This window comes from Musa acuminata, chromosome BXJ1-6 (genome assembly GCF_036884655.1).
Source record: "Musa acuminata AAA Group cultivar baxijiao chromosome BXJ1-6, Cavendish_Baxijiao_AAA, whole genome shotgun sequence".
NCBI classification, from domain to species: Eukaryota; Viridiplantae; Streptophyta; class Magnoliopsida; order Zingiberales; family Musaceae; genus Musa; species Musa acuminata.
The window spans coordinates 37,490,134-37,510,535 of record NC_088332.1 but is presented as its reverse complement, the minus strand read 5'-3'; the positions used below and the strand labels follow the sequence as shown (position 1 = coordinate 37,510,535).

The following is a 20,402-nucleotide window of genomic DNA, read 5'->3' as shown; positions in this document are numbered from 1 at the left end:
AATGTGGTTTGCCCGTGGATAAGAATTCATGCTTTTGGTTGAGACCATATAGATCTAGGATTTGTGAGACAGTTGGATACATGATCAGAATGACATGCTGATGATTTGCTAAAATCTTAAAGGTATGTGGTCGCAATAAAAATGCCTGGTATGTTCATTTCATATGACCTGCCAACATGAACGCAAGTTGCATGGGAAGGTTCATGAGGATCTTTCCTTTAATATATCAATTATCCACTTGATCTTCTTTATTGAGACTGCGTCGTGGTGATGTCTTTGTGTGACATTTAATAGTGGACTCTTCTTCCTAGTTCAAAAAAAAAACACATCGAATTATCTGTTTGATGTTGTCAAATCAATTTTGTGATATTGAAACTTAAAGATTTAAAGCTTCATACTTTTGGACCAAATTGGATGACACCAAAAAAGTAAATTATTTTTGTTAAATTGTCCGACTTGACACATAAATGAGTCCATTTGAAATTATTTAGATATTCATGGTGATGAAATATATTATTAGCAAACTCAAACCCTTCAAAAATTATTATTTTCATACCACAATGACGAATGATCAGCGCTGACTTGGTTTGAATCAGAAAAGTGATTTGACCAAAAATTTCCAAAGGCAAAGTCTTTTTTTTTTTTCTCTTTCTTTCTTTCTTTCGATTGAGTTGGAAAACATTTAAGTTGGAACGATATACAGGAAGCCAAGAAGAGATTTAACTACAATAAACACATTACATTAACATAATAATTGTTGTTAACGATACACACACATTGTAAGTAAAATACATTAAGTTTCATTATTAGACTATAATTTAAAATTTTATAATAAACCTACAACAATTCAATTAATTAAGACAACCTATAAAAAGAGAGAAATAACAATCATTAGAAATACTTACTAATTTCATCCTATCTACGAGTCCGAACGTTTATCAAACCTAATTTGGTCCCAAATTTGATCATCGAGTTGATAAATGTTGCTTAGGTGGGCCTGAGCTTATTCCAAAATCCAAACCCTCAACTTGTATCTTTTTTTTTCCCTTTTCATCTTTCAAATTCAGTTAATAAATATTTCAATTCAACTTTAAACACTTTAATTATATTTAAATGAATCAGATAGATATAATTGACTATAAAATCCAGACTTGGAGAAGAGACAGACGCAGCTGTTAACGCCATCATCTCAAGTCAAACTGTTGAACACGAGAAGACATATGAAGGCAAAAGTTGCTTGAGATCTAAGCGGAGGACGTCCACCACCTCCTCTTTCGACTTGTTCTTCTTTAGCGTGAAGTGAAGGGTGGGCAGAGGAAGATGACAAAGCCGAACAATTCGGTGCATCTGCCGACCTCCCCCGGTCAACTTGAGGCCAACGACGAAGCCTCTCGTCTCGTCTCCTTGTTTTAATTAATCCAAACAAGCTTCAGCCTTTTCCTTCCGCATCCTCTTGCCGTGCGCCATGCGCCACACCGACGAGGTCGAAATCCGTTCGCCATAAGGCTGTTGCCCGCTCTGGTCGAGAGAGCAGATCTTCATAGTACAGAGTTCGATTTCGAGGAAAGTGGGTGTTCAACGTGGCTGTCAGTATTCTGAGCATCCTTCGAGTTGACCATTTCAAAACGTCTTTGTTCAATCCAAGGAATCCTAATCTCCTGCTATATTTTAGTTATTGCGGAGGTTCCCCACCAATAATAATGACAAATGTTTAGTACTCCTGGAGTGATGGCTCAACTTTCTTATATTATTTTATATTTTGGGGAAGTGTGTGCGCTGCTGTAAAATATTCCAAGTTGGGGATGGGAGATGTATCCATTACATATTTGGTTCTAATAGTTAATTCTATTGATTTATAAAAGTGATTAATTATTTTAGGCCTTGTCCTTGAGACTTTAACTTATTATTGGCATACCCTCCATATAATATATATATATATATATATATAATATATTTAGAATGATATGTGTAACTTTGATAGATGATAAAATAAAAATATATATATTTAGAATGATATTGACGAGAGATATAAATGTCATAGCAATAAATGATGAAATAATTATTAATAAAATAATAATAATAATAATAATAAATCTAAAAAAATTATATTTTAAATTAAAATAAATATTTAAATACTCTTTGGTTTAAATAGTTGTATATTTTTTTCATAAGGAACAATGATAGCAAAAGTTTCATATAGTTACTCGCAAATGGTTTGGACATTACCACTTGTTATTGTTGTCGTAATTATTTCAACCCTTATTGATTAGTTATCATATATTCCTTAATATTAATAAATAACTTAGCAAATCAATGATTTGATTTTTCAATAATGCATTAGGTTTTGGAATCTTATTGATCGATGACATGGAGTTCCGTTTCCAAGTCTTTCTTGAATCTTATTATATAGTGTGGAAGGTGGGGGAAGTAACATCTTTTTCTTCTCTCGAACAGTGAAAATTATGTATACATATGAATAAAAAGGAAGTCAGTATGCTTCACGTTTAGAGTCGTTCTACAAGTGGCCAAGAACGAGAACAATTGACCTTTCTATCCCAATCCAAAATGTTTTTCTTGGATTTAACTCATGCATCGAGGAAACACATGCAAATAGTTGTGGTATTATTAGCCACCTCACCTACCAAGGAAAAACTTGCGATGAGAACTGATCATACCATCTTCTTATGCAAAGAAGGATGAAACATGTGTGATGATATTGAGGTGCTTGGAGAATTGCTTGTTGCCATGTTGGAGAGTAGTGATGTGCTTAGATGAGAATGCATACGAATACAAGAAAGAAATTTTGGTATGTTATATTGATTCATATGTCAAAGTTTAGTATCTTTTAGTATCTTTCCCATAGAGAGAGCGGAGCTGACCCGATTCATTTTCCTCGTGCTATAGAGCCGTAAGTTCGAAGAACACCTAAAAAAAAGGTGGAGTTTCAATTTAGGATTTTAAGATAAATTATCAAAACTTTTACCAATTTAGTTGATATATTCAAACATTTAAAAAGTTATTAATATACTATGATGAGCACTAACATTAAAAATATTTTTATTAAACTTGTGTGACACTCAAAAGTCAAATAAAGAATAAGAACATAGAATATGAGAATATGAGCTTGAGATTAAACTGAACATATCATGTCCATTTGATCAACATACTAACCAAATCGTTAATAGGTGACGTAGATACTAACTCTATCCTAACATAACAAGAGAGTTCTTTTGCTCAAGATAGGTAATTGATAGTCCTAATGTTAAGATGAAATGTTACCCATACTCGTTATCTTAATATTTTTATGTATGATGCTACGATTAAATAATGATTAGATAATCTGAAAAATTATTCTCCATATTATCCATGACTTAGGCTCAATTAAATTCTTTAAACTCTTTAATAAAATTAGGCATTATATTTTTGTTAGGCACACCCTTAATATAGTTTTGTTGGTCATTCCTCAAACTCTTTATCTTTTTGACATCATAACATGTGACAAGTGTAGAAGTAAATCTCGATCCAATGCGAACTCTCATCTTGTGTTAAATAATTAAAATACTATTTATCACCTATTTTATCATCTTTTTAGTGTTAGGTTGATACAAATGTGTCTTTCAATAAGATTTTCTAAATCAAAATGGTTAGAAAGAATATTTTTTTAATTTTGATATGGATGGGACCATTTGATTTGGGGCTGACGTGATATCACAGTGGTCTTATAGTCGAAACAATATGCTAAACTCCCCTTTTGACATTATTTACGATGCTAAAGGAGTCCTTTTCCAAGTCACTATAGCACTATATAGTATTGAAAATACTATTTTCAAAATGGATATATAGTACTGAAGTCATTTGAGATATGAGAGCCTATAGATTTATGATTGTATATCTTTGTACGTACTAAAGCACATTCTCCGTCGATATATTTACATGAGCCCATGTCTAAAGTTGAATTCTTATAGACATTATATTGTTTCATCCAACGATAGATTTATAACGCAATGCATTGCATGTATACATTTATGCATGTTAACCGTACAAGTAGAGGTACAAACTTAGGATCAGTGCATACGATTTTATACAAATGTAATAATTATTTTTTTGACTCGAATATTTATAATATAAATGATAAAGAAGTAATTTTATCATTACATATGTAAAGAAATATAGATTTACTCAAGCCATCGCAAGTGTGGCCGACATAAATAAATAATGGAGGACTCTTCTTTGTTCTTGTGTGTGCCAGCAGTATTCATCAAGAAGACCAAGTCAATCTCGGCATTTGAGTTTGTCGTAATGGCTGAGGTGGTGATTTGAGCATCATCTAGGTGGTATTCTATTCTACCACTTACATGACTGTGGATATGAGCAAGAAAGAAACATTGCATGTTGGGACAACAAGAAAAAGAACCTAATGCTCTCCCTCCCCCAACTTGGTCGGTTAGATTTGGTCCCATAGCCATCTCTCCTCATGTAATTTATTTAATCGGATTCCCCACTATTTTTTTACTTTAATTTGAATTCAACTAAATACACATACCTATTTTCCTATGTAAACTCGTCTTAAACCAATTAAAATGCATTAAGATTTGAATTAAATATGGTAGCTAGAAATAGATATTCGAAATATCTTACTCGATATTGTTACTAAGCAACATTTTAAAAGAATTCTCTTTTCCACTTTGACTCTTTTCGTTTCAGTGGTTTTTTTTCTTTCATTTTTTTCTTCGAAAGTATGATTTTAATTTCAACCACTAAGGATATATAAATTTAGTCTTGTCGGTGCCTAAAATTAAATCCGAATCCAAAATTTCCTTGTCTCTAATGTTCTTCATAGAGAAAAAAAATATATATTTAAACAGTAAAACTCTCTGGTTTTCCATAGTCACTCGCATTCCAAAAAATCTATATACTCAACTCAACTTAGATTGCTATGCGATTTAGTGATACGATGTTTGGGGTTTAGTATACGGTGGGTCCATCCGCGATAGTACATCAGTCTCTCTCTAAGAAAAGATCCACATGAGATTTTACTAGCATGGAAATTATGCATTCCCTTCCATTCATGATTTATATGCGAAGCATTGGTTTGTGGGCGAATCTGAAGCTCACAATATAGTAATAATAATGATGATAAAAAATTTTGGCGCATTGAAATATTTAATAATAATAATATTATTATTATTTTTAAAAAATTATTTTGTTCAAATATTAAAGTTAATTTCCTTGTAGAAAACCTAAATTTTATTACCATACAAAACCATTTTCTATTATTAATTGGATTGGAATCCGATTCCACTTGCATCCAAGTATCTATTTCTTGATAGGGAGACAGACCTATTTATTGCTTACATATGTTGCCACAAAATTTCTCGCACTTATTGTCCTCACCATCAAATTAAACCAGGCCGCCGTCGTACTGGAAGAAATGGACGGTCGCGATTGCATCTGCACATAGCTTTGTCGTATCTGGACCGGTCATAGACCGGTTCACAGTACCCCGATGAAGAGCGGTTCACTTTTGGTTTTTTCCTCTCTTCTCTGGCCAGAGAGAGAGAGAGAGAGAGAGAGAGCGCGCTTCTTCCTTCGAGAACAGGCCAACAGCCTCCTCTATTTAAAGGAAGGGGGAGGGGGAGATCGGTGGGAAGAAAGTAGGGAATTGAGAAGGAAAAGGGCAATAAGATTGGCTGTTCGTGAGCTGTTTTCTCTGGACCAGCCTTTGGTTGACACCAGAAACACCAGATCTCCAAGACCTCACACGGATCGAGGTTGGTTCTCAGATTCAGGTATTCCTTTTCTTTCCTTTCTTACCTGCCTGCCTTGTTTGTTCTGTGCCTGTGTTCGGGTTTTCGATTCAGGAATTCTTTTTGGTGGTTATTCCTTTTCCTTGGGCAATTCTTTTTGGCATTAGTTGATTATTACATTGGAGAAAAAAATCCTTTTTATGGAATTTCAACATAGTTTTCTGTTCTTAATCTTGATTTGAAAGAAAGGAGTAACCTTTGCTGTGATGTGTAGGAAAAGATCGTATTTTTCTTTTAAAGGGACAGTGGATCTTATTGATTTTGGTGCAAATTGTTCGTTGAAGTATTTGATTTGTTTGCTAGGTCTTGGTTGACTTCAAATAATTAAGTTTGAACTATTTAGTTCTGTTTGTGTGATCTGTTTCTGTATTGATTGGCTTTGCTCCCTTTTCTTTTTGTTCAGGGGCAGGCTTGTAGAAGCAAGACTAATTTTGATGGTCAGTTCATCCTTTTTATATGTTCGCACTCTGATTCATTCGTTCTTATTTATATGCCTGCATTCTGATCCGCCTGTTACAATGGATTTGTTACTTGCCTGATTGGTTCTTTGGTGTTTGTAAATATAGATATGGTCTATGAAATGTCTATTAATGTTGGATCTTTTGGGAATTGATGACCAGGGGGAAGAAGCACCTGAGCATCTTTTGAACAGCTTGGATGGGCAGTTACCTGTTGCTTGTGATTCTGAATCGAAAGACTATCAGACGTCTACCATTGTTGATGATAAGACAGTAAGACATTATTATTCTGGCTTATGTCAATCTGTCAAGCTAATGACTAGTGTAACATATGTCATGCAAGATCTAATAGCCTGTACTTGCATGCTCAGTATGTAGTTGAAGGATCTGAGGATGGAGGCAAGTCATGGATAAATGTCAAAATTTTTGATAATTTGACAAGATCATGGTATGATGCATATTAGCCTCTTCTAATTTTGGTTATTCAGGTTATGTCTAAGATTGGGTCAATTAATTCTTTAACTGAATTGAACAGGTTGATTCCTACTGTCCTGGGTATGAAACCTGTTCAACTGAAAGGTCACTCGACTCTTCTTCTGAACAATGGACGGATATTGATTGTAAAGAAGGATTATCCATTGGATGATTGCATCTGGTTTCTTGAGGTAAGAGTGTGGATTCAGCTTTGTTGCTCTTCTGTTGTGCATATCATTCAACAACTTCATGTTTTCGGAATATTTATCTTGAGTAACAATCTCTTTTAAAGTTGTAATGGCAAACAATTTCTTATGTTCTGAGGCTATTTAGTGGAATCATGTGTGTGGTTTAAGTGATAGTCTTTTTAATGACATGGAGAAATCAGCATGTTGTACAGATCTTTGTTTTGGTGTGTATAGACCATTGTCAGTTCAATTCAGTATTCATCATTAGAGGCCTACTTATGTTAGTGTGTTGGTACCATGCGTTTGGAATCATTTTGGTGCAAGACTTTGTTTATTTATACGTGCTCACAGAATTTAGATGATAGACTGTCCTTCATTTAGTTTTTGTTGGTCACCTTTTCTTTGGATAATTTGGTAGGTGGATACCCCTTTTGTTAAAGAGCAAAAGAAATTACTTGGAACAGAAGTAGTTGCCTGGAGTAAGGGTGTCATTGGCAGTGCCCCAAAACCAATTGTAATCAGTGGACCTTCTGGGGTTGGCAAAGGCACCTTGATAAACAAACTTATGAAGGAATTTCCATCAAAATATGGGTTTTCTGTTAGTCACACAACTCGAGCACCAAGAGAGAAGGAATTGGATGGAGTTCATTATCACTTCACCGAGCGAAGCCTTATGGAGAAAGATATAAGAGATGGGAAATTTCTTGAATTTGCATCAGTTCATGGAAATCTTTATGGTACAAGTATTGAAGCAGTTGAGGCAGTTACAGACTCTGGGAAGGTATTTGCTGAATCTTCCATGAATACATGGATATAAACAACAATGATATTTGATTTTTCAATTACACATTTCTGTTGGTGTTGCGCTTTTTAAATTTTGGAAGGTTTTCTGTTTTCAGAGATGCATTCTGGACATTGATGTTCAAGGAGCTAGATCAGTGAGGGCAAGTTCTCTTGATGCTATATTTATCTTTATCTGTCCTCCATCATTTGAGGAGCTGGAGGAGCGTCTACGTGCACGGTATAGATACTCATTTGAAAATATTAAATATTTCTGCTCATGAATTCATCAGAGATTTGTGCAATGGACCTAGAAAATTTATCATAATGCTTCTCTAGTCATTCTACACAGTGCTACTGAGACTGAGGAACAGGTCCAGAAGAGACTAAGAAATGCCAGAGCAGAGCTTGATGAAGGAAGATCTCCTGGTCTTTTCGATCATATTTTGGTGAACGATGACTTGGAAACATGCTATGAGACTCTTAAGGTGCCTACTTCCTTTTCATGGAAAAAACATATCTTTTAGATAAGAATTATGTGACAAATGAACCATGTCTCAATTGGATTTGTTTCTTCTTGTCAGAAATTACTTGCTTCTGATGAAAATGCTAATACCCTAAATCAACCAAGTAAGTTACTAGCTCCTGGTGCTTTTGTGGTATTATGCTACTATTTGGAAGAAAAACATATATATCACCTTGTTCATGCAGCTACAAAGAACTTGAAAGTTCATGTGTCTCACATGGAATCTAGGGCGGATCCAAAAATCCTTTTACACTGTGGCACTAATGGCACTGGTGTAAAAGTACCTAGTTTGTAAGTCACCCTGTTTTGTCATCAGATAACACATCAATAACAACTGATCTTAATCCTGACTCTTCTGCTTGTTATCTGGGTAGGTTTATGCTTGACATATCATCACTTAAAGGAGGTGCTCCTGGCCGAACAAGAGGACTCAATGTATATACAGTTGAGTCATTACGTGATGGTGTTAACAGGATCAAACAACTCTGACATCCCATGAATTAAGCAACCGACGGAGGACATCTGTACCAGCACTGACTCGTTTTTGGACTGATTTAGACTGTCACAAGAGCTATTAATATCTGAACTCTTACACTGAGAAATATGTGTTTCTGGCAAGCATTCCAATTAGGTAGCTGTTCCTAAGATATCCGTTACTATTGTGAGAGTGATGGACTTTAGCAAGGCATGATTTACGAAATTCTGATTTTATAAACAAGATTTGTGTTCTCATTCATTAGAGATAAAATGTGAAGAAAATGCCAATCTTGTTCTGTGGTTATTTGTTTGGTTTGTTGATGCGACTGAAAGATTTATCTTCTGTAAAATGCTACCTCTGAATGATCTTATTCAAAGTGATTGACACGAAGAATTTATTGTGATATTGTCTAAATCTTAGTTGAATCAGTCAGTAACTCTATATTGATAATTTGTGTTCTCATTCATTAGAGATAAAATGTCAAGAAAATGCCAATCTTGTTCTAAGGTTATTTGTTTGGTTTGTTAATGCGACTGAAAGATTTTTCTTCTGTAAAATGCTACCTCTGAATGTTCTTATTCAAAGTGATTGACAAGAAGAATTTATTGTGATATTGCCTAAATCTTAGTTGAATCAGTCAATAACTCTTTTGATAATTTGTGTTCTTATTCATTAGAGATAAAATGTCAAGAAAATGCCTATCTTGTTTTAAGTTTATTTGTTTGGTTTGTTAATGTGACTGAAAGATTTATCTTCTGTAAAATGTGACATCTGAATGATGTTCTTATTCAAAGTGATTGAAAAGAAGAATTTATTGTGATATTGCCTAAATCTTAGTTGAATCCGTCAGTAACTCTATTTTGATAATTTCCAACTCAGCATACCAATCAAAATTATATCATAAATTATAAAATTAAAGGCACGAAATTGACTGAAAGAACACCGCAAAGAAATTAGAGCATGATTGAACAAATATACTTCACCCAGATGGAAAAACAATGCAGAATACATTTTGGACAGAAAAGATTTCCCTCCCTTGTTTGGTCACTTTCTTCTAATCTACTCTTCTTATAGTGGATTGTAGCCTACCCCAAATTCTCAACCCCTTCCTCTTTATATATATATATATATATGTGTGTGTGTGTGTACCCCTTCCTCTTTATATATATATGTGTGTGTGTGTGTGTGATCCATTTGGTCAGTAGCTGTTCAGAAACATAGTGCTCTTTCCATGTTCAGAAAATTTCTGATATTTATAATTCCTAGGAGATCTGCATGGGCAATCAACTATTAAAATGATTGGAGTATCTATCATGGACTTGTCTTCTGGTTATGTATAAACTCACCAGTAAATGTGTTTTTCTCGTAAGAACAAAACCACCAATCTGCTTGAGAAATTGCAGCATCATTTCATGCCTCTTGCATCAGCCTCCTGTTTAGTTTCCTTGTTGAGTGCATCATATCAGGAGATAAGTGAGTTTTTGGTATACTGTACAGAACAATGATTCACATGGCCTCAAAACTTGCCCAACTTTGGCAGACTTTTATGAGCAATCATCTCTAAAGAGTTCCTCCATGGTCCCATAGCCACCTAGAGAGATCCAAGTTTAAATACAGATGCATAGGTTGTGGTGTTTTGACATAGATTGAGTGAAGGAAATGTTGCAGATGATGTCAAAAATAATTCTTCTCCACCTTCCTTTATCTCTTACTACTTCAAAAAAAAAAAGTAAACACCACAAATCCTTTTTTTTTCACTTAATGACTTAATAGCTTGCATAATTTGTATGGCCAGTTAGACAAATCTTAGTTTGGTAAAGACAGGAATCTCCACAATGTGTCATGAAGGAATAAAGTCTGTGGTGAACCCTTTCAAACTTTAAGAATATCGAGTAACCTAAACCTAAAAGGATACTTGGTATTAGTAGTAGCATTTAATCATTCATTTAGATTAAATTAAAAAATCAGGTTAGCATATTATGTATTTGCTTATCAGATATATAATGATCTTACCGAGATTGTGGAACACAACATTACATTTTAGTCATTCCAACAAAGATATATGAGAGGAAAAAATTGGACATTTAGACATTTGGACTACCAGAAAGATTGGATTAACCCATGGTATCAAAGCAGGCATTGACTGGTTTTAGAACAACACAAGAATGGATGAAAAGGGATGTTGCATTCACAGAGGGCCCAGTCAATATTCTTTATGAGGCATTGCTTGGTGTGTTTTTGTGCTTGTTGGTTCTGCTCGATGTTTATATCCTGGGCTAAGACAAAGGGTGGAGGACGGGCCCCCTTACAGTCGATGTTTCTCCTGAGCTAAGAAAAAGGGTCGAAGACATCCTGAGCTAAGAGGATGGGGCCATATCTACAATATCCCATTTTGTTTATTTCGGTCATTAAAAGCTAGTGAAGCAAGAAGCAGATTTGGTCGTTATGTAATTAAGAATGGATCCTGCTTAAGTACCACATTGATGGACTTAAATCCAATGTACTCCTCTTTGTTAAATTATGTAATCAAGTAAGATATACTATAGATATGATTCAGTTATGAAAATTTAATTATGATGTAATTTCTTATGAGGTAACTTTAATAGGAGAGACTCTCATAATTATTTATCCTAGTCCTTCTGCTCTCATATATAAAAAGGATAGGATCTTATAGGGACAAATATAATCTAATATATTATAGTTTTTCTCTCATTTCCCTTTTGTCTTTGATCCATCGCTCGTAGTGATTATGTGAAAGATAGAAAGAGAGAAAATGAGTCTAGCTTTTTTTGTAGATCCATCGCTAATATGTGCACCTACATATTAGATAAAGGCTTTTTGAATAACAACGAAAGGTACATATTCCTATATTTAATATATTATTATTTGATTTTAATTTTGAACATTAAAAATTTTTATATAACAATAGTATAGTATAGTTTTTATACTTACAATTGACACCAAAGCTATGTTTTGAAATCAAATATTTTAGATTATATTTTTTTTTATATCTATTGTGTATTTAGATCTGTTTATTATCACCCTTCACTTATGAAAAAGTATTATCTGGTTTTGATTTACGATGTTTGAATGGTCTATTTATATTGTCAATATGCTTTCTATCTTTTCCGTCTTATTGCTTATTTACGGATGATGCGATGTTCCTCGTATTTGATTGATGGAGCACTATCGACAATTTGCTATCAATGATAATATTGTTGAGGGCAAGGCCTCTGGTGGTCACCAGTTCAATCGCAGGTAGCGATTGCATATGCAGTAGAAGCGTCGTAGGGTGCGACAACTTACGTCGTAGGCTACGACGATTGCCACTATATGTAGTGACTGCAGTGGTTACCATTGTGTGTGATAGCTATAGCAATGTCGTTGTGGCAGTATTTGTTGCCCACGACCGACGCCAATTGGACATTGAAGGTTGAGTTTCCAACAATTGTGCCACGGTGATGGTGTGGTCACCAACTCATACACAGTCGCATATGGGCACAATGACATAGCACAACATGGCAGCACATAGACGTGCATGGGCGCAGCAACATAATGTAGCGAATAATCATGTGTCAATCACTTGAGAATAATTGCACCACCATAGGTGACGGGTAGGCGGTCGGTGTACCATCGGTGAGACTCATGTGTGTGGGTGCAATGGAACACAACGACAGCGATAATAGTGTGAGAATCAGGTTTTTTTAAAGGATATTTTTACCTCTTAAGAAATCAAAAAATTTGAATTTGTCCTTAAATTTACCTTAAAACTATAAGATAATCATACAAAATATATCAAAAAAATTAAATATTAATTTAAAGTTTAGGTTACTCAAGAGGAGTTGAAAATATTAGTTTGTAATCTGTATAATTGAAACCCTAAGTTTAGCAAGGGAAGAATATATTTTTTCTCATCTCAACCCTAGAGATGCGTTTCCTAGCCTCCATAAGAAAAGCTAAGGGAATAGCTAAAGAATGAGAGAAAATATCATGACTTAGGTAAAAAAAAAAGGCTAAAATAAAATAAAAGTGTTTAAGAGGTTCCCTTAGGTGTAAGGTTCAATCTCATTAGGCCTTCTTTAAAATTTTTTTTTCTTTTTTTTCTTCTTTTACTAATATAATTCTAATATTACAACAACTTCAATTGAGTTTAGTTTGATTTGACAAAGATGATATTTTTGATCTAAAATCATATTACTAAGTGGGCATAACATATATATATTATTTATGCTTTTATAATATGCTAGTTAAAATTCAATATGTGTGAAATTCGAGCACTACAAAAATTCCGAGTCTACCCAATTAAATAGGATTGACTAGTCTAATTTAGGATTCCATATGGAATTAAAAAATATAAATTATAATTTTCTTGGAATTAGTTTTCTCATATGACATATTGATGAATTTTACATATGATAAATAAAAATCTAATTATTGTTCTTGGATATTTATTTGATATTTATACGTATATTTTTAAAATTATAAAATAATATTTATTTTTATATAAAAGTATTATTTATGTTTGATGAATATTATTTGTAACTCATATCCCTATGTTTTATCTAATTGGTACCTACTAATGCCGCTTGAGATAGTAAACTTATGAGATTTTATCATTTATAAGATATTTTAAATTATATTTTATATTATTGTATTAGTCTTATAGTTGCCAAAGTTGCCTAGACCAATAACTTAGTCTTAAATTATATTAAAAAAATAATATTTATAATGATATATATAATAAAGAGATAATCCCAAAGAAGAATATACTTTGAATAATTATGCAATGGGATAGGATGATAATATTATTACAGTTTTGGGTTGTATACTCAAAGGTAGAAATACTATTCCATATGAATGTTATCAGTCATTCATAAATAATTTTGAGTAAATACTAGATATGTCAATATTTCACCCAAATATGAAATAGAGATGATATAATAGTTTAATATTTATTAACAAATTTAAATTATTAATTTTATATTATTTTATTATAGTGATACTTTCGTCATTATATTCTTATAATTGTCTCTATATTTTTGGATTAAATTATTATAAATGACTTTAGCATATACATTATACACTGTGTGTTAGACCTTGATTAGACTAATTAAAAAGATCATAGAAATAACTATTAAAGGTTTTAAAATAAATAATTAAAATAAATGATTTAAAAATTCTAAAAGATTCAGTTTTATAATAATTACTAATAATATTTAGACTTCATTATAGTCTATAGCTAACACATTAGAATATTTAAAATTAATTTAAATTTATTATTAAGTCATTAACTAACACCTAAATCAAAGAACTGATTGAAATTGAGTATGATAGTATTTAAAAATTTAAGATTATATCCTCAATATGGTTGATAAAGTTGTACGCTTAAGAATATTATCTATCAATATAGTTGACTCCTTTCACATATAATTTATTCTTAATTTTATTTATTCTTAGTTTGACTCATTTAAAATTTATTATATTTAAGGATAAGTAAAATTTTAATAAGATAATTTATATATGTATATAAAGAATTAAAATTTTAATTATGTCAAATATATATATAAACTATATTATGATATAAGAATAAAAGAATTCTTCATTATTTTCACATAAAGTAATAATTCTGAAATATTATATGATATAATAAAAAAAAGTTAAAATCGTTGAACCAGAATAGTATCTATGAACTCAATTGCCTAATAACTAAATTAAAAAATAGTCTATTATATAAACATGACTTAAAAGATAATATCGAATCATATAATTGCTAGTCATATATACCCTGCAAGCTAATCACGTAAGTGATGACACTTGTGACTTGACACGTAGTCTTTTTGCTTATTATATTTTGACATTTATCACTTTATATTGCTTATTGCATATATATGTATATATATGTATATATATATATATATATATATTGTGATGTCATTGGATCTGTGTAATGGGAATCGGATCGTGATGAGATCACGAAAATGAGATCGATTCACCTTTAAATACAGATCCTAAACAATCACAATCATAAGTTACTCGAGATGGACATTGAGATAACCGAACAGATTGGTGTGTTGTATACCCGCCCATATGATGGATGCAGCTGGTCTCATAGCTGCTCATGTGGGGACACTAGGGATACAGTACAAGTACACATTGGAGAATGAGTTCACTAATTGATCTGCTTATGGAATGTTAAATGGTTGATGATACTTTATTATTAAATAGCAATTTTGTAGTCTCAATGGTGTATCTGGTCCTTAGACTTGAGATACCAAGGATGTCCTGTATGAGTGCTCTACTCTTTGACATCGGACTCATAGGTTTGAATGTCCCATATATAGCACAATCGATCATTGGGAGTGATAGCCAACCATACGAGGACTATTGAGTGTCGATAAAGGATCATCCACTTTCGGTGTCATGAGAGGAATGTCCCATATGTTCTTGCTCAGACAAATCTATAGCTAGAGTCATTCAGATTGAGAGAGAAAGAGTTCTCCGAGAGAATCTGATTAGAGCAAGACTCGAGTAGAAACCGTATAGGTTTGATAGCACCATGCCCGGTATATGATCTTTGGGATATTAGATGGATAAGGGATTATAGGTATATGGTAACTGAGGACAGAAAGGTCTAATGGATTGGATTCCCTTGTATCGTCTGAAAACTACAACGTAGTGGCCTAGTACATCTGCAATCAATGAGTCAAGTGAATTATTATGGAGATAATAATTCACTGAGCTAAAAGGAGTTCTGACAGGTATGATTCACGGCCAGCTCGATATTAGGCCTAAAGGGCCACACACATATAATAAGTATTGCAATGAGTAGAGGTTCGGATGTAAGATATCTGCTAGAGCCCCTAGCTTATTGGATATCCAATAAGCCCTTGAATTATTGGATCGAGATCCAATAAGTACCCATAAGAGATTATTAGATAGAGATCCACTAATCTAAGAGGCTTAGGTAGTTAGATGGAGATCCAATACCCAATATGAGATGATTCATTAGGATTAAGTTGATAAAAGACCTCTATAAATATGAGGGAATCAGTGGTTTATATGCTAGAGTCTTTTGTTTGTCTCTCCTATTCTCCTCCCCCTCTCCACCTTAGAGCAGGCTTAAAGTTTTGAGGAGCATCATCGTAGCCCTGTTGTTTGGATCACTGTTAGAGATGAGGGTGCTTGACCTCCTTCACCCTCTCCTAGAAATCTGCAGGGATTCAGGGATATACGATCTCCCTATGTAACACAATCTATCTCACACGTGACTTTCTATTTAATAGATTTTTATGCATCAATCTTCGCATGACGACAAACATATCTTTGAGAATTGAAGATTTTATTTTTCTATTCTTCACTGTGTATGTAATGTCGCCCCAAGATTTCCCAACAATAATAACTAAACTTATGGTCAAGGGTTTTATTCATAAAAAATACATCGATAATTAAAATCAATGAACCAGAATATTATTTAAGAACTCATTGAATTGCCCAATAACTATAAATAAGTTTATTATATAAATATGACTCAAAGGATAATATCAAATGATATAATGGTCAAACTTATCGTCAAAGATTTTACTCATAAAAAATACATCGATCATAATAAGATATTTTATTTAGCTTTTTTAATGAACTTATTAAAATCATCATGACATTAGTGATGTTATGATTTTGAGTTATATCAAATGAATGTGAAAATAAAATTTCTAAATAAATATATAGATTTATATGGGTTACTCTAAACGATTCGTAAAAAAAATAAAATAAATATAAATTTTGGTATGCACAATTACAAAATCTATGATAACCTTAAACAACCCTCCATATATTAAGTTTTTTGATATCATTAGTTTCTTTAAATTTTAAAAAAATTATGGATCAGTATTAATATATGAAGATTAGTGGGAGTAAGTTTGTTATATTGGTCTTGTATGCGGATGATATTTTATTTATCAATAGTGATCTTGGTTTATTGTATGAAATAAAAAATTTGTCATCAAAAATTTTAAGATGCTTGATATGAATGAGACATCTCATATTATTGGTATTGAGATGTTCAGAAATATATCTCAAAGGTTACTAAGACTATCTTAAAAGGATATATTGATCAAGTCTTAGATAAATTTAGTATATAACTTTATTCAGTAAATGACAAAAAAATTTAATTAAAATAATTTTTTTTAAAATAACTTAGAAAAGAATCAGAAAAGAAAAATATTTATTATGTATGCCATAGTTAAATATATATATTATTATATGTTTAAACTTATATTAGACCAAATATCAGTTTTATAGTTAGAACACTACAGAGATATTAGATATTAGAGTTACGAATCAAACACTAAAAGATTACAAAGAAAATAATAAAATATATGGAATAGACGAATAAATATATGCTCACATATATAAAATTTAACCAACTTAACGTAACAGTATTTTCATATATTGATTTTGTAAATTACATCAATAAGTAGGAAATCCACTTTACATTTTATATTTATACTAGTTGGAGAGATAATTTATATAGAAAAATATAATGCAATACATTATTATATCATTGACAACAAAAACTGATTTTATAATATGCTTTAAGGCCACTAATCATGCCTTATGATTATGAAATTTTATCTTTGTATGATTAGACTCAATTGCCATGTCACTAAAGATATTATGTGACATGTTTTAAAATTTTTTTTTTATAAGAATAGCAAGTACTCTATTAATTCTATGCATTATAGTATAAAGTATTTAGTGGTCAAAGAAAAAAAAGTTTAAAAATAATTAACATAATTGAAGAAATCGAGTTCTACTATATTGATTACTGATCTATTCACTAAGGCCTTATAGTCTCAAGTATTTGAAAGAGTATATTATTATAAATGGGTTTGTAAATAACCCATAAAAGATATGGTAATACATATTTGAGTGGACATTATAATTGATATTCTTATTTATATAATTAAAATTATTTATTTTTCATATTATGATTGAATGTGATAACATGATTGTCTTAAAAAAATAAATTACATAGATCATTTTGAATTATATTAGGAATGACTAATAGTATTGTGGTACATAGAAGGAAGTATGACATTAATGATATACAACCACTATGACTCGTATTAGTAGTTAAACTTAATATACTATTATATTTATTAATACTTATTGGCTTGTTTTATAAGATCTATGCACACGTGTAAATTACATTTTTCAAAAATTTCGAATCTAATTAAATAATATTATTTTAAAATAAAATTTTATTTTAATTTTTTTAAATTTTTATATCTTACCAAATAATAGATTAAGTAGTAGAATGCTAGATTATATAGTTGTATCTAATTAGTTAAGGTATACAAGAGATATGATTAAATTTTGATTGTAGTTATCAACTAATAAAAAGAATATATAATTATAATATGATTCCTTAAGAGATGACCTCGATGGGAGAGACCCTTCTAATTATTTATCCAAGTCACTTTACTCTTGTTTATAAAAGGATCAGATCTCTTATGGACCATATAACTCAACTAATAATTAAAAGATTATATATCTTTTCTCGTCTTATTTTTATCCCTAATTCCGGATAGAAAGAAAGAAAATTTTATTAGTATCATTATAATTTTTGGATCTACGATATATTCTTGGATCAAATAAAACTTTTTTGAATAACATCAAAAGATATGTATCATGTATCATATATTTAAACTATTATTATTTAATTTTAATTTTTATTATTAAATATTTTTATATAATAATAGTATATTACGATTTTAATACTTACACTCTTTCCCACATTTTCTTGAAAATAGAAAACCTGCGCAGGTTTGATTGGTGCCACGCTTATATGTTAATTCTCACGTAAAGTGGGAGAATCTTTGATTCAGTATTACATGGAGTTACATTAAACTGGAATTTGAATAAGATGCAGCTCACTCTTCCTATTTCAGTACACCATTTCCGCTGAAGCTTGGAAAAGTATGGCCTGAATCATTGATCTGAGGAACAGAATATTTCTAGCTAAGGTTACCTCCACCTGGTTGACCTTGTGCCAGATCATGTCTTAAGACTGATTCAGAGTTGATTTTGACTGCTTGCAATGCTCCTCCATTCAGTTCCTCATGGAAACTAAAAATATTTGATCATGACATCACAAATAGATGGGACAGATACTGCTATAATTTGCTCTCTTTGAGTTTTTGGCCACATAAAAAAATATTCATCAGCTGCAACTTTGAAGACCTTTGAGTGAATCATTGTTGTACTACTCTTGGCTGTGCTGAACAAACCTTGAATTTTGTCACACAAGTAAACGAATAAACCAGAGTAGTGCATGTTTTGCTTATATTTTAGACTTAGAACAAACCAATATCTCTTGGGCATCTTGCGTTGCTTGTGGGGCACTTTGATAGGATCATGCACAAGTAATAATCAATGAGGACAAAGAAAAAAACAAACATCAAGCTTGGAGATTATTACTTGTCATAATTGCAATTCTATCTATTAAATTTTGATTTGTTAAACAGAATGTGGTTTATCCCTCTACATAAAATATGGATTGTATTAAATTTTGACTCACAATTTAGCTCTCTCTCTCTCTCTCTCTCTCTCTCTCTCTCTCTCTCTATATATATATATATATATATATATATATATATATATATATATAGGTTCAACCATAAAAGATATTTCGGAGCTACAGCAATTACAGTTGCAGATTATTATGACTGCAATAGAGAATCTAGTTGTCATACATCCACTGATGAAATTAGGGCTGGGTTTTCATGTGACGTCAGCGTTTGGAAGAACTCTTATACATCTCTACATGCCCTCTTATATCATAAACCATGCTGAAGTGACAAACCATCAACGGAATCAACATGGTAATTGAATATGACTGTAACCCATAAGATTAAGCTAGTAAATTATGGTACAAGACATGATATATTTAGTTCCCATGCGAGACTATTATTCTCAAGTGATTCCAATTAGTCTATGATGACCCCTCTCCCATGAAGAGAATTTATTGTCAGCAGATCAAGCTCTATGTTCAGAGGATAAATATTTTTGCAAATCAAGTTAATATACATCTCTCTCTTTCCCTCGCACATAACTTTTTCCCACGATGATTCGTTGTTTGAGAATCTAGATTTCGCAATTGGAAAACAAGTTTTAACATTCCTCTTATAGTTCTAATCCCATGAACAAATGCACCACAAAAGTCAATAAAGAAGTCAAATCTCTTGGCGATGAAATGATTATCCAAGTCTTTATGATTATTCCATTTTTCGAAGCCTACCCTCTGCAACATCTACATCGCCGTAGGAGCAACCAACGGAACCCACCGGGCTCCACTGATATCTACTGCCGCCTTCGTGGTTCATAAATGGGTAGAAAAATGTTGCTCGTGGTGAGGTAATTGTCTTTCTCGTCGTTAAGTGGGCTTTTTACGACCCATAGAATGGAAGTGGGAATGGGCCGCTTGTTAGTCTACCGGGACACACGTGCACGACTCTGCTTGCCGACTTTAAATATATACGCGTAGTATCAACAAATCCATCCAGGTTCGACGAACTTGGGCTCCGGAGCCCACATGCTATTGTCACCCACCATTACCCATTCCAACGCAGAATTCTCGCTGCAATAAATCCATACATAACACATCGGATATAGAAACATTGGGTGGATATA

The 20,402-nt window shown here is 32.2% G+C and overlaps 1 protein-coding gene across 5 annotated transcripts; it reads left to right on the top strand.

Annotated features, from left to right (window-relative positions):
* The first annotated feature begins 5,563 nt into the window (after window positions 1–5,563).
* On the top strand, window positions 5,564–9,014 carry LOC135676810 (guanylate kinase 1-like). Of its 5 annotated transcripts, XM_065188403.1 has the most exons (11): window positions 5,566–5,789; window positions 6,211–6,244; window positions 6,428–6,538; window positions 6,637–6,713; window positions 6,801–6,930; window positions 7,346–7,708; window positions 7,827–7,948; window positions 8,060–8,195; window positions 8,292–8,337; window positions 8,419–8,524; window positions 8,608–9,014. In XM_065188403.1, the coding sequence occupies exons 2-11, from the start codon at window positions 6,242–6,244 to the stop codon at window positions 8,720–8,722; spliced, it is 1,209 nt and encodes a 402-aa protein (XP_065044475.1). In that variant the 5' UTR covers window positions 5,566–5,789; window positions 6,211–6,241; the 3' UTR covers window positions 8,723–9,014. The 5 variants fall into 5 exon arrangements, with proteins under 5 accessions (XP_065044474.1, XP_065044473.1, XP_065044477.1 ...); XM_065188402.1 differs by having other exon boundaries at window positions 5,564–5,771; window positions 8,292–8,524; XM_065188401.1 differs by having other exon boundaries at window positions 5,564–5,789; window positions 8,292–8,524.
* Window positions 9,015–20,402: the final 11,388 nt, after the last annotated feature.